Consider the following 16,964-nt stretch of genomic DNA (forward strand, 5'->3'; position numbering starts at 1 on the left):
AACTTTCAAAAACACCACTAGTATTGGCTAAGTCCTTTTAGGTTAGGACCTATTTGTTTATAACTGTATAGCATACCCTACCCCAAATTCATTAATTCATCCATTCAGTCAGTCAGTCAGTTGGTCAATCAGTCAGACATCATGTTTGTTCATAGGCTATCCTTGGTCAACTGTCAGCTCGTGCGCTCCTTGCATGTGGGCTATGACAGGTTAAGAGGTGCGCGCGGTGTTTGACTCTAAAGAGCTCCGCCATGGAGTGGACTTGTGAGTCAGTCAATACGTCCACACAGTGAACCACACTGGATACGCACTCGCGTTGAGTGCTGGTTTTAAAAACTGCAACAGCTGATAGGAACATAACAAGTAAGTGTTAGTAAAACGTTTACTGGAGACAGGAGATCAAGTGGAGACATAGGACGAGGTGGATAATTATATAATAAGGCCGTTTATTCACATGTAAAGATATCTTAGTAAATCGTGCAGCACGGGTCCTTCTGTCTGACTCGTATGGAATCGTTGGAAGAGAGACCTCTAAACAGTTCATACAGATTATATAGGCAACAAGCAAAGTAGGTTGATCTTGTAGTCTGGCCTTCCGATTGGTCGATCTGGGTCGTGGGTAGTCCTGTCCGGGCCTGATGTCGACATTCCATTGGCTTTTCACACAGCTCTTTGTCCTAGTCTCATTCAAAGGCATCCTGCATGTGCGTTTGTTTTCACAGGGCCCTATTCATGGGGGAGGGGAGTGTGTGTGTGGGTCTGACAAAGTAGTGGGGATGGGTGCATGTTGTGTCAAGTATAGCTTGTGCTGAGAAGTGGTTAAAACAAGTTACCAGTATTTAATACAATTTCTTACATAAGTAGCCTATATTTTAGTTTTTCTTTGAGAGGGAGACAATTATGCACACCTCTGATTTCACTACTCACATTTTCTGTTTCTAAATGTGTGTCTGATGGCCATATGATCTGTCACAGTAGGTCGGTAGACTATATTTCACTTTAGCCTTCTATCTCTTAAGCTATTTGTCTCTGCATTCCCATCTCTTAGCCACTCGGGGCTCTCTCTCCTATCGCACAAATCGGATGATGGTTTTTCTCCATGGCTGGAGTCGTCTCCAGTGCCTTTGTATGCTCCTGACTCTCTCCACCGTCTCCTCCAACACCATGCCCAACTTTTTGATCGGAACCGACGGGGCCGAGGGAGTGGGGCTCGGTGTTGGTCTCGGCGGCTTCATGGCTCCCGGTAACCTGGACGAGATCAACTCTGGCTGCTGGGACTCGTCTTGCCTCACGATGATCCAGACACGGCGGCTGCGCCTAGCGGACAGCCGGGGCGCACTGTGGGATTTCATGACATACCTGCGGGCGTCGCAGAGGCAGAAGCACAACGAGCTGTTCCTAGAGCTCACGCAGCACTGGGCCATGTATGTGGACTGCATGCTGTCCCGCGCGCACGGACTGGGGAAGCGCGGCTTCACCACAACGCTGTCCGAGCTGCGTGTCATGGAAGTCTCCCCAAATGACGCACAGAATAACGCATAGAACGAGTGTTGTCTTTATGCACAAGACTATGCGTAGGCCTACTGCAAGTGTGACAAGAGTTTCAGATGAACCATTCTAATCTACCACCCTCCCGATCTAGTGTTTTATTATTTAGAGTTTTCCGATAGTTGGCTGAAAAAGATTGGATGTGTATGAACAGTTCTTGGCACCATGAGTAGCCTATACCGAGGACATGGCCTTTAATATGTCTCTTTGAAGAGATATGTACGTTTGTCAGACATATTCAAACCTGAAAAGTTGTCTGAAGTCAAGTTTATAGCCTAAATTCATATCCCATCTGTTGTGTGGACCCCCGTGATATGCATTAGGAGAGTCTGCTGCATTATCGCCAAATTTTCAAGAAACTCAATGTTGCTTTTCAGTAGATGCGTTGTTAATCATTTTGAAACAATAACAATAAAGAAAGTCGCACACTTTATATTTCTCACAGTTATTTATTGGGCAACCAACGTTTGGCAGTCCATTGGAATGTTTATCCATGTATATGACTATGTCAAAATAACATTGAGCCCTATAGGAGGCTTTATACCAGTAGATTATTCTCACATAGGGAAGAGCAGGAAGCCACTGAAGGTGCTGTGGTTAGAATCATCGTCATACACTGCCCAGCCGTTGGGAAGGCGCATATGGACCGTATCACCCTTTTGCAGATGCAGAGTCACTCCATTGCACACATACTCATTCCCAGCATTGTAATACTGACCATTATGCAATATTCTCTGGCCATTCCTGTACATGTTTAGACCCCCAAGCAATGCGGTTTCATAAGAAACCATAGAGAATCGGAAGTAGTAGACTCCTCTCACTGGTGCTGTGAAGATACCTGCATCAGAGGGAAGCAGAGAGAGATCAACAACACTGTCAGTTTCTCATGGGCCTTGTACGAGAGCGTCAACAACGCAATGTATCATGGGTAAATTGTGACTGACTGATCTACAAATAAAATAGACTAGTTATTTATGATGCAAGTTGATTTGTAGATCAGTCAGTCGACAGCCGCCTACCATGGACATTGGAGCAGCATGTTTAGTTATCTTGGACTCTGCCACTGGTCCACTTGGACATGTGTATTGATGTGTAAGCAGTACCTACCTGTATTTGGGTTGTAGGTGTTGCCGATGTTTGTGAAGACCTTGGTGTAGATCAGCTGGGTCTCAGTATTGAAAGGTCCTACTTTTCCTGAGTTAGTCAAACCAGCAGAGAAGGCCACCTTTGGTCTATCTTTGAGCACAGGGGAGTACACAGGATACATATATAATGATAATGGAGAAACAAGTAAAAATGAACAATGCAAGATATTTTTTGAAAAATCAGCAGACAAGAAGAAAGGCAACAATTCAAACCTTGAAAATAAATGACAAAAAAGGGGTGATTGACGCATTTCAGAACTAAAGTTTTAACAGAGCAAATTTGAAATAAAGTTGTTTGTCTGTTTACCTGTGTTCTCCCTCTTCAGCTCCTCCACCTGGCTCCCCAAGGCAGACAGTTCTGCTGCCTGGGCTGATATAACAACAACACATCAAAGTTACCTAGACTTATCTGTAATTATTTGTAAGCCATATATTCATATTACCTGCATTGTCTGTCTTCAGCACCTCTATCTGGCTCTCACTGGCTGTCACTCTTGCCTCCCTGGCTGACAGTGCTGCTGCTTGGCTGGAGTTGTAGAATAAAATAAAAAAATACTTTCAAGCATGTCATCTTCAAGCTATTGTTGATTGCTACTAAATTGTATCAATAGTAATAATTCCCTACTGATTGCTTATGATCATATCCGCATACCTGCATTGTCTCTCTTCAGCTCCTCTCCCAGCCTCTCACTGACGCTCAATCTGGTCTCCAGGGCTGAAATAACATGACAATGTATTCAGAAATTATAATGATTTAATTCAGGCAATCGAACAAGTCTCCCAGAGTAGCTTAGAGTGAATGGACCGCAGGTTGACGTTCATTGGCATGAATCTTGCCCTGGAAGCAGAACTGAGCAATCTCCGCTAGATGGGCCAGCTGCAATGTCAAAAGTGGCTATTATTGTAAAAATCCATGAAAACAAAAATAAACTTTTTGGTATTAATTTAAGGTTATGCATTAGGGTTAGCAGTGTGGTTAATGTTAAAGTTAAGGGTTAGGGTTTGACTTTGTGGCTGTGCCAGCTAGTGACCACTCTGCAGAGCTGCCTCCAGAACAAGATTCATAACAAAAAATGCTAACTTGCCATTGGACCTACATGTAAAGTCAAATGATTTATTTCATACAATAAAAATCCTCATTACCTGCATTGTCTCTCTTCAGTTCCTCCACTTGGCTCTCACTAGCTGTCAATCTGTTTCCCATGTACCTCAGCTCCACTCTCTGCTCCACCAGGATGGTTCCCATATTGTGCACCTTGTCTCTCAGTGCTTTCAGCTGAGCCCAGATGTCAGGACCACCATTATTACTGCTCTCCCCCTGTTCGCTGTGACCCTGCAGAGTGATGTCATTCTCCCTAACCCCTCCACTCTGGCCCATCTAGCAGATATTGCTCAATTCTGCTTCCAGTGAATAATTGCATCACATTTTGACAGGCTATTGTATTGTACACTGGTGTGCACCTGTATTTGTGTACGGTTTACCCATGACTTCACTTGTCCTTGGTGATATTTTAACATGTTCCACTGAGTTGCAACATGTGTTGGTTTCTCATGCATCAGGTTACCAAGACCAGTGTGTATAAAGAAGAGGACTGAGCCCAGTAGACTACATTAGTTCTGAAGAGGTATTGTTTCAGAATGAGGGATGCTGTAACTCTGCTGGTGTTGTTGTTCTGTCTGTCTGGGACATGGGCTCAGGGCCAGAGTGGAGGGGTTAGGGAGAATGACATCACTCTACAGAGACCAAAACTTTACGTATTGCGTTTATATTTTTGTTCAGTATAATTTTTTTAAACGATTTTGTTCCATTTGATTTTCAAGCTAATGTGTTACAAACAACAACAAAAATATAAACACAACATGTAAAGTGTTGGTCCCCTTATTCATGAGCTGAAATAAAAGATCTCATACATTTTCCATGTGCACAAAAAGCTTATTTCTCTCAAATTTTGTGCACAAATTTGTTTACATTCCTGTTAGTGAGCATTTCTCCTTTGCCAAGATAATCCATCCACCTGACAGGTGTGGCATATCAATAAGCTGATTAAACGGCATTACACAGGTACACCTTGTGCTGGGGACAATAAAAGGCCACTCTAAAATATGCAGTTTTGTCACACATCACAATGCCACAGATATGTCAAGTTTTGAGGGAGTGTGCAATTGGCATGCTGACTGCAGGAATGTTAGTTTCTCTACCATAAGCCACCTCCAATGTCGTTTTAGAGAATTTAGCAGTATGTCCAACCGTCCTCACAACTGCAGACCATGTGTAACCACGCCAGCCCAGGACCTCCACAACAGGCTTCCTCACCTGCGGGATCGTCTGAGATCAGTCACCCTTTTGTGGGGAAAAACTCATTCTGATTGGCTGGGCCTGGCTCCAGGTGGGTGTGCCTATGCCCACCCATGACTGCGCCCCTGCCCAGTCATGTGAAATCCAAAGATTAGGGGCCTAATTTATTTATTTCAATTTTGACAGATTTTCTTATATGAACTGTAACTCAGTAAAATCGTTCAAATGATTGCATGTTGCATTTATACTTTTGTTCAGTATAGATTTTTATTGGGTCTATTGGTATGTCAAAGAAACATTTGGTGTTCTTGGGGACCAATAGGGCCTAGATGATTGTGACAAATTTCACAAGTTTGGCTTCTCACCATCTGATGAACACGTTGGAAGGGGTAGCATTGATAGTTTGGCATGAGGGTTGAGTTGGATGGTGGTCGGGGAGCCCCCAGTCATGGATTGGGGTTGGTAGCTGGCCTCCAGGCTGGGTCAGCCTCCATTTGTGAACAAGTAGTTGTGCTGAGCCTGCTGGCAGGGCCAACTCCAGCCGTAGGCCATGGTGGCCCCTCCCGGAAGTGAACCGAGGTTGAGCTGGCTGCTCCCATTGTGCAAGAAGCCTGAGGAGTCGAGGTTGTGCTGAGCCTGCTCGCGGCGCTAACCCCAGAGTGTAGCCGGTCATGGACCAGGGTTGAGCTGGCCCGCCTTTGCACAGGGTGCCTATAGGATGGGTCGAGTCAAGAAACAGCATGCACTTGTCATACAGACTGTTTGTAAGACAGATGTACAAAGGCATGAAGAAGGATGCCGTTTAAATACTATGAGGGTGGTTGATTATTGAGATTGAGACTGACTTGTAGCTAATGAAGATTGGATGTAGGTGAGCAAATTAGCATGGTCACACTCTATGACCATTTAAGGAGTTCCTTGCTAGTAGCCCACGGTTCCAATATGGGTGTCTGGGCCCATATATTGATTTCCTGACAATATTTTATTTTTTATTCATTTAACTAGGCAAGTCAGATAAGAACTAATTCTAATTTTCAATGACGGCCTAGGGACAGTGGGTTAACTGTCTTGTTCAGTGGCAGAACGACAGATTTTTACCTTGTCGGCTCGGGGATTCGATCTTGCAACCTCGGTTACTAGTCCAACCCTCTAACCACTAGGCTACCTGCCGCCCCACTATGAATGTTTACTACAATCTAGCGTCATCAAATTGATCAATTGATCCCGTTCTTGAACCAGAAGAAGCCGCGCGATGGTTTGAGCGCGCGCTCTTTGCCGAGACTACGAATCTGTGCTCGCGCCCTATACCTGCCCTACCAGTGCAGGGCGAATGAACGAGTTTCGATGTGACGCTGAAGTCAAACCAGAGAGGAAGAGAGATGCCCAACTCGGCGGAAAATCTGTCACCCTCCACCAGCTGGCGATTTTTCCTTGTTTCTCCTACAAAGAAATTAATTTTTGCATGGCGGTCAATGAGTGTCAGATATAGTCAACTAAAAAAATGAATAGCTAATTTGCTACGTAAGGTTTATTTGCTACGTAAGGTTTCGTAATGCTTATATTCTTACGAGTGTACTAATTTAAGTAGGACAATTTTGTATGATGTCTTTTTATTTTGTAAAATGGAAATTTTTCCACCCTTACCACCCTACAGTAGGTGGCGGCATGCACCTCTAACGCTTGTTTGCGGACCGCCATAATACAACAGAAGAAGAAGAAGAAGAAGAAGAAGGAGGAGGAGCAGGAGGAGGATAGGCGGGAGCTAGACCGACCGCGGTGCCGCTTTGTGGACAACGACTCCCATTGTAGGGCGGAGAGACGTGTATCTTGTCAGTAATCCATAGTCTTTGGTCAAACACAGAAACCGGTTTCTCTCTCCTTCTGAAGCAAGGACATCTGTCCTTGAGATGGATAGATAAAAGTATCGGGTGACATTAGTAGCATATTCAGGATTGGATGCTGTCATTAATGGTTAAAACACATCTCATCAGACAGTGTCTGTTCACTGCAGAGAGAGAGAGAGAGAGAGAGAGAGAGAGAGAAAGTGAGAGTGAGAGTGAGTGAGGGAGGTGGTATGTGTGTCATCTCATGAGCTCGATAGAGCCTCCCACCGGCGACTGCATATATACAGTGAGAGCGGCGGCCGTCGGCCGTACAGAGGAGCGATTGGGAGATATAGAGATACATCGTACCGAGGTAAGTAGCCTACAGAGCTGCCGCCTCAGAGCTGAGGGATGGTGTTGCTGCTTTCTCTTGGAGGGATGCGGAGAGCTAGAGGATGGCCGGGAGTGTCTGACCTAAATTATAGGTAGTACCCTACAAGGATGATGAAATTGTCGCTATTCGCATGTGCGCCCGGGTACGATGGAATCACTCTCAAGATCACGGAAGGGAGAGACTGAGTAGCATACCCTATAGCAGCCTAATATAGGATGCTGTACAGATTGTGTACCGGGCCAAAATCGCAGTGTCTTTTAGACTAGACAAGTCCTGTGATGGGCGGTAATTGTGCAATCCACAAGCCTATTTGAAGAGAATGTAACATTGATTACAGTAACAACCATACACTTTTGTCTCAGAAATATGGCACAATTGGAAGGCATAATTGCTAAATTCTTATTGTGGTATAGGCATAGTTAGCCAAATGGAGGGTTGAATTAAGCCCTGTTTATACCTGGTGCTAACATGCACACTTTGTCCTCATTCTGATTGTACCCACATTTGTAGACAGGTATAGACGATTAACAGCCACATTGTGATCCGATTGTGATCCGATCTTCCTGACCACCTTCGGAGGCAGTCAGGCACATAAGCCAAACCATTTAAATCATCAATATACCTGCCTCTAAACTCACTGTATAGCAGCACCATTGACTTATGTAATCAGTAAATGTCTTTAAATACATATTATTATTATCTGTCTGGCCAGATTATCTGTCGAATAACAGCTAATCTGCCACAATGCGGACACAGTGGATGGATTAGAGACACATTTTAATACAATCTGTAAACGAAAAAAACAACATAATCAGATAGTGATTGGATCATATTGATCAGATCCCCAAACTCACGTTAGTGCGTGGTGTAAACAAGCCTCTACAGTACAAGAACATAAACCACAATTACAGCTAAAACAGATAAAATACCTATTAGGCCTATTTATTTCAAACATTCCAGCTCAGAATGCCAGCCTTATGCAGTTGGCTTTATATCAGCACTTTTACATGCAGGGAATACTAAAGCTGGGCATCTCCACAGTAACGGAATTATGCTTTGACTCAGATTTTTCACCTTAAAATGTATACCAAACAAAAACCATTGATTTCAAAGTTTAACAAATAGACTTCTTTGAACAATTTACACAGCAAACTTAACAAAAAACACATTTACTGGAAGAACTGTGCAGATGCTGAGAGAGAGAATAGCCAAAGGTAATGATAGACTATTGAATATCACACCATTGATATTCCGACACAGTACAAAGTTCATGGCACCTGTACAAAGTTTGCACTTGTTATTTTTAACAGCGAATAAAAGTCATGAAAAATATGTAAAGTTTTTCTTCCTATTTAACATTTTATTCTTTATTCCTGTTTACACTTAAAAGGTACAGACTTTGTACAGGTGCAGATACTGAGTGAATTTTGCCCTGAGAGTAACAAAATTGTTTATCTGATGTAACAAGTGTCCCCTAGCTTGTTAAGTTGGTAGGAAATTGACCCCAACCCTGGCACTGCCACCTAACCCATTCAACCCTGGCACTGCCACCTAACCCATTCAACCCTGGCACTGCCACCTAACCCATTCAACCCTGGCACTGCCACCTAACCCATTCAACCCTGGCACTGCCACCTAACCCATTCAACCCTGGCACTGCCACCTAACCCATTCAACCCTGGCACTGCCACCTAACCCATTCAAGCCACGGCATAACAAATCAATGTATTAATCTAAAAAAAAAAAAAATGTTTTTATATATACAGTGGGGAGAACAAGTATTTGATACACTGCCGATTTTGCAGGTTTTCCTACTTACAAAGCATGTAGAGGTCTGTAATTTTTATCATAGGTACACTTCAACTATGAGAGACGGAATCTAAAACAAAAATCCAGAAAATCACATTGTATGATTTTTAAGTAATTAATTTGCATTTTATTGCATGACATAAGTATTTGATACATCAGAAAAGCAGAACTTAATATTTGGTACAGAAACCTTTGTTTGCAATTACAGAGATCATACGTTTCCTGTAGTTCTTGACTAGGTTTGCACACACTGCAGCAGGGATTTTGGCCCACTCCTCCCTACAGATCTTCTCCAGATCCTTCAGGTTTCGGGGCTGTCGCTGGGCAATACGGACGTTCAGCTCCCTCCAAAGATTTTCTATTGGGTTCAGGTCTGGAGACTGGCTAGGCCACTCCAGGACCTTGAGATGCTTCTTACGGAGCCACTCCTTAGTTGCCATGGCTGTGTGCTTCGTGTCGTTGTCATGCTGGAAGACCCAGCCACGACCCATCTTCAATGCTCTTACTGAGGGAAGGAGGTTGTTGGCCAAGATCTCGCGATACATGGCCCCATCCATCCTCCCCTCAATACGGTGCAGTCGTCCTGTCCCCTTTGCAGAAAAGCATCCCCAAAGAATGATGTTTCCACCTTCATGCTTCACGGTTGGGATGGTGTTCTTGGGGTTGTACTCATACTTCTTCTTCCTCCAAACACGGTGAGTGGAGTTAGACCAAAAAGCTCTATTTTTGTCTCATCAGACCACATGACCTTCTCCCATTCCTCCTCTGGATCATCCAGATGGTCATTGGCAAACTTCAGACAGGCCTGGACATGCACTGGCTTAAGCAGGGGGACCTTGCGTGCGCTGCAGGATTTTAATCCATGACGGCGTAGTGTGTTACTAATGGTTTTCTTTGAGACTGTGGTCCCAGCTCTCTTCAGGTCATTGACCAGGTCCTGCCGTGTAGTTCTGGGCTGATCCCTCACCTTCCTCATGATCATTGATGCCCCACGAGGTGAAATCTTGCATGGAGCCCCAGACCGAGGGTGATTGACCGTCATCTTGAACTTCTTCCATTTTCTAATAATTGCGCCAACAGTTGTTTCCTTCTCACCAAGCTGCTTGCCTATTGTCCTGTAGCCCATCCCAGCCTTGTGCAGGCCTACAATTTTATCCCTGATGTCCTTACACAGCTCTCTGGTCTTGGCCATTTTGGAGAGGTTGGAATCTGTTTGATTGAGTGTGTGGACAGGTGTCTTTTATACAGGTAACGAGTTCAAACAGGTGCAGTTAATACAGGTAATGAGTGGAGAACAGGAGGGCTTCTTAAAGAAAAACTAACAGGTCTGTGAGAGCCGGAATTCTTACTGGTTGGTAGGTGATCAAATACTTATGTCATGCAATAAAATGCAAATTAATTATTTAAAAATCATACAATGTGATTTTCTGGATTTTCGTTTTAGATTCCGTCTCTCACAGTTGAAGTGTACCTATGATAAAAATTACAGACCTCTACATGCTTTGTAAGTAGGAAAACCTGCAAAATCGGCAGTGTATCAAATACTTGTTCTCCCCACTGTATATAGTGCTTTTAACAACAAAAAAATCACAAAGTGCTTTACAGTAACCCAGGTAGAAGTTCTAAAAGTTTTGAGTGCATGTCAGAGGGGAGGTGGGTGCATGTCAGAGGGGAGGTGGGAGGGGAGGTGGGTGCATGTCAGAGGGGAGGTGGGAGGGATGGTGGGTGCATTTCAGAAGGGAGGTGGGAGGGGAGATGGGTGCAATTCAGAGGGGAGGTGGGAGGGATGGTGGGTGCATGTCAGAGGGAGGTGGGAGGGGGAGTGGGAAGGGATGGTGGGTGCATGTCAGAGGGGAGGTGGGAGGGGGAGTGGGAAGGGATGGTGGGTGCATGTCAGAGGGGAGGTGGGAGGGGGAGTGGGAAGGGATGGTGGGTGCATTTCAGAGGGGAGGTGGGAGGGATGGTGGGTGCATGTCAGAGGGGAGGTGGGAGGGATGGTGGGTGCATGTCAGAGGGGAGGTGGGAGGGATGGTGGGTGCATGTCAGAGGGGAGGTGGGAGGGGAGGTGGGTGCATGTCAGAGGGGAGGTGGGAGGGAAGATGGGTGCATGTCAGAGGGGAGGTGGGAGGCTTGGTGGGTGCATGTCAGAGGGAGGTGGGAGGGGGAGTGGGAAGGGATGGTGGGTGCATGTCAGAGGGGAGGTGGGAGGGATGGTGGGTGCATGTCAGAGGGAGGTGGGAGGCTTGGTGGGTGCATGTCAGAGGGAGGTGTGAGGGGGAGTGGGAAGGGATGGTGGGTGCATTTCAGAGGGAGGTGGGAGGGATGGTGGGTGCATGTCAGAGGGAGGTGGGAGGGGAGAGGGTGTGGATGACCTGTGGGAAGCAGGGGAACCGGGAGGAGGTGTGTGCATGAGGCAGGGTTAGAGGGGAGATGTTCTGTTGGTGTGTACGGGGATGGGGGTAGGGAGGCGCGCCCCTCTTGTCTAGTTTGTCAGCGTGCCAGGTCTACATTCCCACTGCACCGGCCGGTGAAAAGGGCTGTAAATATATAAACAGGCCTGGCAGGATTAGAGCCTGCTGGGAGTGATCAGGGGGGATTTCCACCCCGCCGGGCACACAATGGCACCGCCACATAACATAAACACGCATACACACACACACACAATGGCACCGTGGCACAACAGACCTGAGCCTCCATAGATTTGATGCTTACTGTCTTTTGTTTGGGAAGAGGAGGTTCGTCTAGCCACGGGCTGTGTGTACGATGCAGGGGGCGCGGCGGGGTGGCAGAGGAGGGGTGGTGTGGGGTGGGAGGGAGGGGTGTTGTGGTCCTGATTGGATTTGTGTGTGTGTATATGAGGGGGGTCATGACTGTGTGTGTGTGTGTGTACAGAGAGAGAGAGACAGACAGAGAAAGAAAGAAACAGAGAGAGAGACGGACACAATAGCAGGATGAATAGAGTTGTTTTATTCCCTGTGTGTGTGCTGGAGAGTCAGCTGAGCGTCGATAGAGACAGACCGAGGGAAGGGATCTACGCTCACATAAAACAACAACCGTCGACGGCCGATCCAGTCCGGTTTGAACCTGTCACACCAGACTGAGAAGCAGACTGAGAAGTGACAACTACAGTAATTTCACAGACCACAACCCTCTCTCTCAGCTAAAAGGCACTAACTTTAACACTCTCTAATGGACGACAGCTCTACTGTTGGCCAAGCAGACATTCTCTCTGTATGATTTGGCAGTCCCACACTCACTCTACTGTACCTGACTCACTTAACCAGTGAGAGAATGAAAGACTGTCTGCAACCACCAACCATCTTCACTTTGTTTACGAGTATCCATCCATCCTGTCACCATGGTGACCCCTTTTCTCTCTCTCTCTCTCTCTCTCTCTCTCTCTCTCTCTCTCTCTCTCTCTCTCTCTCTCTCTCTCTCTCTCTCTCTCTCTCTCTCTCTCTCTCTCTCTCTCTCTCTCTCTCTCTCTCTCTCTCTCTCTCTCTCTCTCTCTCTCTCTCTCTCTCTCTCTCTCTCTCTCTCTCTCTCTCTCTCTCTCTCTCTCTCTCTCTCAGTGTGCCGGCTCTGGCCCTGGCTACAGCCATGCCTCTTCTGGAAGAGACCACTGTGCCTCGAGAGCATCCCCCCACCCTGCCTGTGGTCATCATAGGTATGTTTAGCCCTAACCTCTGACCGCTAACATCTAACCCTAACCTCTAACTCTGCCCCGAGGTGGTGGGGCCGCCCCCAGGTGGTGAGGGTAGGTAACAACATCTCCACCCCGCTGATCCTCAACACTGGGGCCCCACAAGGGTGCGTTCTGAGCCCTCTCCTGTACTCCCTGTTCACCCACGACTGCGTGGCCATGCACGCCTCCAACTCAATCATCAAGTTTGCGGATGACACTACAGTGGTAGGCTTGATTACCAACAACGACGAGACGGCCTACAGGGAGGAGGTGAGGGCCCTCGGAGTGTGGTGTCAGGAAAATAACCTCACACTCAACGTCAACAAAACAAAGGAGATGATTGTGGACTTCAGGAAACAGCAGAGGGAGCACCCCCCTATCCACATCGACGGGTCAGTAGTGGAGAAGGTGGAAAGTTTTAAGTTCCTCGGTGTACACATCACGGACAAACTGAATTGGTCCACCCACACAGACAGCGTTGTGAAGAAGGCGCAGCAGCGCCTCTTCAACCTCAGGAGGCTGAAGAAATTCGGCTTGTCACCAAAAGCACTCACAAACTTCTACAGATGCACAATCGAGAGCATCCTGTCGGGCTGTATCACCGCCTGGTACGGCAACTGCTCCGCCCACAACCGTAAGGCTCTCCAGAGGGTAGTGAGGTCTGCAGAACGCATCACCAGGGGCAAACTACCTGCCCTCCAGGACACCTACACCACCCGATGTCACAGGAAGGCCATAAAGATCATCAAGGACAACAACCACCCAAGCCACTGCCTGTTCACCCCGCTATCATCCAGAAGGCGAGGTCAGTACAGGTGCATCAAAGCAGGGACCGAGAGACTGAAAAACAGCTTCTATCTCAAGGCCATCAGACTGTTAAACAGCCACCACTAACATTTAGCGGCCGCTGCCAACATACTGACTCAACTCCAGCCACTTTAAAAATGGGAATTGATGGAAATTATGTAAAAATGTACCACTAGCCACTTTAAACAATGCCACTTAATACAATGTTTACATACCCTACATTACCCATCTCATATGTATATACTGTACTCTATATCATCTACTGCATCTTGCCATCTTTATGTAATACATGTACCACTAGCCACTTTAAACTATGCCACTTTATGTTTACATACCCTACAGTACTCATCTCATATGTATATACCGTACTCTATACCATCTACTGCATCTGCCATGCCGTTCTGTACCACCACTCATTCATATATCTTTATGTACATATTCTTTATCCCTTTACACTTGTGTGTGTGTGTAAGGTAGTAGTTGTGGAATTGTTAGGTTAGATTACTGTTGGTTATTTCTGCATTGTCGGAACTAGAAGCACAAGCATTTCGCTACACTCGCATTAACATCTGCTAACCATGTGTATGTGACTAATAAAATTTGATTTGATTTGATTTGATTTGATTTGAGAGGCTAGCACCCCTTCGCCATCCCACCTCGCCCGCCGTCATCATTCACAGGTAACCTCTGACATTGCAAACATTTGATTCTCTCCTCTGTATGTCTGTGTAGGTAACGGGCCATCAGGTATCTGCCTGTCCTACCTGCTGAGTGGCTACAAGCCCTACCTGGACCCTTCAGCTGTTCACCCAAACCCTGTTCTGTACAGGAAGTTACAGGAGACCAGACACCTGCCCATCACTGAACAGGTGAACATCAAAGCATTGCATTAAACACACATACAGCACACACACACACACACAGATCACAGTTGACAAACCCATAAACATTGAAACATGATAAAGTCTAGTCTCTCTATGCAGGATCTGGAGTATCTGAGTGAAGGTCTGGAGGGGCGGTCAGGAAACCCTGTAGCGGTGCTGTTTGACACCCTGCTGCACCCCAATGCTGATTTTGGCTACGAGTTTCCCCCTGTGCTACAGTGGAGAAGAGACAAGCAGCAGCACCTCCCTCACCTGGTGCTGGGCAGGGCTACGCCTGGAGGGGCCTGGCACGTGAGTTATTCCTAAACAGCTTATACCCTCCTTTCCCCATTCATTTACGCCTAACCTCACCCATGGTGCTGGGCAGAGCTATGCCTGGGAAACCTGGAAAGACTTCACCCCCAAATCTCCTCATCCCTATGTTCCAATGCTAAACCTAAACTACGTTCTTAAAATCCTCACCTCCAATCCTCTCTCTTTTCTCTCTCTTCTAGGTGATGGAGGGCTCCATGCTGACCATCAGTCTGGGCATCTGGATGGAACTGCCAGGGATCAACTACCGAGACCTGACTAACAATGGCAAATGCAGGTACTGACATATGGCAAATGCAGGTACTGACATATGGGAAATGCAGGTACTGACAATGGCAAATGCAGGTACTGACATATGGCAAATGCAGGTACTGACATATGGCAAATGCAGGTACTGACATATGGCAAATGCAGAGGGAAGGAGGGAGGGATGGAAAGAGATAGAGAGATGCTGCAATTAAGTTAAATAGATTCAAAATTTAACAGAGTTTACTAAAGGATCTTTTGTTTGACAACGAGTGCTCTAACCCCCCCCCCCCCAGGGGCGTGACCAACGACCGGGCCACTCCAGAGGAGATCTCGTCTTACTACCGTAACTACGTCAAGCTGATGGGCCTGAAGCAGAACTTTGTTGACAACACCTACGTGACCTCTGTGCAGAAACTTTTCCGTGGACACGAGGGGGAGGGTCTAGAGAATGGTCATGGAGGTTTGGGGGAGGAGGGAAAGGGGGTGTACGAGGGGGGAAAGGGGGTGTACGAGGGGAGGGAGGGTGAGGGTGTAGACGAAGAGGAAGGTGGGGGCCTGTGGGAGGTGAGGGGGTACCAGCGGGTGCAGGGCGACACCCACGTTCCTTTCTGCCTGTTTTCGGAGAATGTAGTTCTGGCCACGGGCGCGTCTGATTCACCAGCTCAGCTGGGTGTGGAGGGGGAGGAGCTTCCCTTCGTGTTCCACAGCATCTCTGCTCTGGGATTGGCTGTGAGCCGGAAGAAGCTTGGGCCAAACTCTGATCCGGTGCTGATCGTGGGGGCGGGGTTAAGCGCAGCGGATGCAGTTTTGTGCGCTTGTAACAACAACATTTCCGTGCTGCATGCCTTCCGCAAACACATAGACGACCCAGGCCTCATCTTTAAACAGCTACCCAAGACCCTCTACCCAGAATACCACAAGGTCTACCACATGATGCACTCCCAGACCCACGCAACACCAAACATGGCTGCCACCTCCACCACCAATGCCCTTCCCAGCATGGCCGCCTCAGTCTGCTCCAAGATGTGCTCCAAGCCCCAACCCACCACAACTATGGCCACCAGTGGTGGTCCCGTTCTGTTCCCTGACTACACCAGCTTCCCAGAGCACTGCGTGGTGTCCTTCCAGCCAGACATGAAGTGTGTCCTGCAGGGGAGCAACTCCCTCAAGGCCTTTAAGATCTCCATGGCCCTGGTGTTGATCGGCACCCACCCCAACCTGTTCTTCCTCAAGGGCCAGGGCCAGTACCTGGGACTGGACCCCACCAAACCCATCTCCTGCAAGCAGAATCCTGTGGATGTGCACCCCTACACCTTCGAGTGCACCAAGGACCCAGGACTGTTCGCCATGGGCCCGCTGGTGGGAGACAACTTTGTTCGCTTCCTAAAGGGCGGTGCTCTAGGCATTGCCTCCTGCCTGCTCAAGAGACTGAAGAAGAAAGGCAAGCTGATCGCAGAAGGGGGAGGAGTAGGAGGAGGGGAGTTTATCTAGGTGAAGTGTGGATGGAGAGGAATGAGGTGGTGAATGAGTTGGAAGGGAGAGGGAGAGAGGAGGAAGAGGCATCTTTATTTAAGCGAAAGGAGAAAGGAGAGGAAGGAGGTGGAGAAAGGGAGGAGAGGAAGGAGGAAGAGGAGGGGGTTCATCTTAGTAAAAATAGCTACTATTACCAATGGAGTTCTGAGTTAAAAGGGCAAAGCCAAGCAGTACGTTTTTAATATTTTATTGTTTGCAGTGGACATACCTATTTGAACTCTGAAGCTTTCTTACCACTTCTGAGAGAACTGAAAACAATGGAAGTGGAGGCAGGCTAGAGTTACAGTACATGACCAGGTTCAGCCCACCACCTGTTACAGCTCCACTGTTCTGGTTTCTGCTGGGAAGCTGTCACAGGGTTTAATGTCCTCTATCCAGAAATCCAATCTGCAGTGTGACAATGTTTTTTAAAGTCATATGTGACATTTTGTAATGTCTTGAGTTTTTGTTATTTGCTCACCTTGTCTTTCAAGCAAGTG

The 16,964-nt window shown here is 47.0% G+C and overlaps 3 protein-coding genes across 3 annotated transcripts; 2 read left to right on the top strand and 1 right to left on the bottom strand.

Moving 5' to 3' along the window:
- Positions 1-52: 52 nt before the first annotated feature.
- On the top strand, positions 53-1,979 carry LOC139573210 (protein FAM237B-like). Its single transcript, XM_071396416.1, has 2 exons — positions 53-363; positions 1,049-1,979. The coding sequence occupies exon 2, from the start codon at positions 1,084-1,086 to the stop codon at positions 1,540-1,542; it is 459 nt and encodes a 152-aa protein (XP_071252517.1). The 5' UTR covers positions 53-363; positions 1,049-1,083; the 3' UTR covers positions 1,543-1,979.
- LOC139572555 (complement C1q-like protein 2) lies at positions 1,978-3,335 on the bottom strand. The gene is made up of 5 exons (XM_071395267.1): positions 3,319-3,335; positions 3,137-3,219; positions 3,001-3,063; positions 2,656-2,784; positions 1,978-2,386 (listed from the first exon to the last, which is right to left on the bottom strand). The coding sequence occupies exons 1-5, from the start codon at positions 3,333-3,335 to the stop codon at positions 2,106-2,108; spliced, it is 573 nt and encodes a 190-aa protein (XP_071251368.1). The 3' UTR covers positions 1,978-2,105.
- A 3,413-nt stretch (positions 3,336-6,748) lies between these two features.
- LOC139573212 (oxidative stress-induced growth inhibitor 2-like) lies at positions 6,749-16,908 on the top strand. Its single transcript, XM_071396419.1, has 6 exons — positions 6,749-7,185; positions 12,588-12,682; positions 14,240-14,376; positions 14,491-14,682; positions 14,886-14,980; positions 15,246-16,908. The coding sequence occupies exons 2-6, from the start codon at positions 12,616-12,618 to the stop codon at positions 16,441-16,443; spliced, it is 1,689 nt and encodes a 562-aa protein (XP_071252520.1). The 5' UTR covers positions 6,749-7,185; positions 12,588-12,615; the 3' UTR covers positions 16,444-16,908.
- The last annotated feature ends 56 nt before the right edge of the window (positions 16,909-16,964 follow it).

Source organism: Salvelinus alpinus, chromosome 4 (assembly GCF_045679555.1).
Source record: "Salvelinus alpinus chromosome 4, SLU_Salpinus.1, whole genome shotgun sequence".
Lineage (NCBI taxonomy): Eukaryota > Metazoa > Chordata > Actinopteri > Salmoniformes > Salmonidae > Salvelinus > Salvelinus alpinus.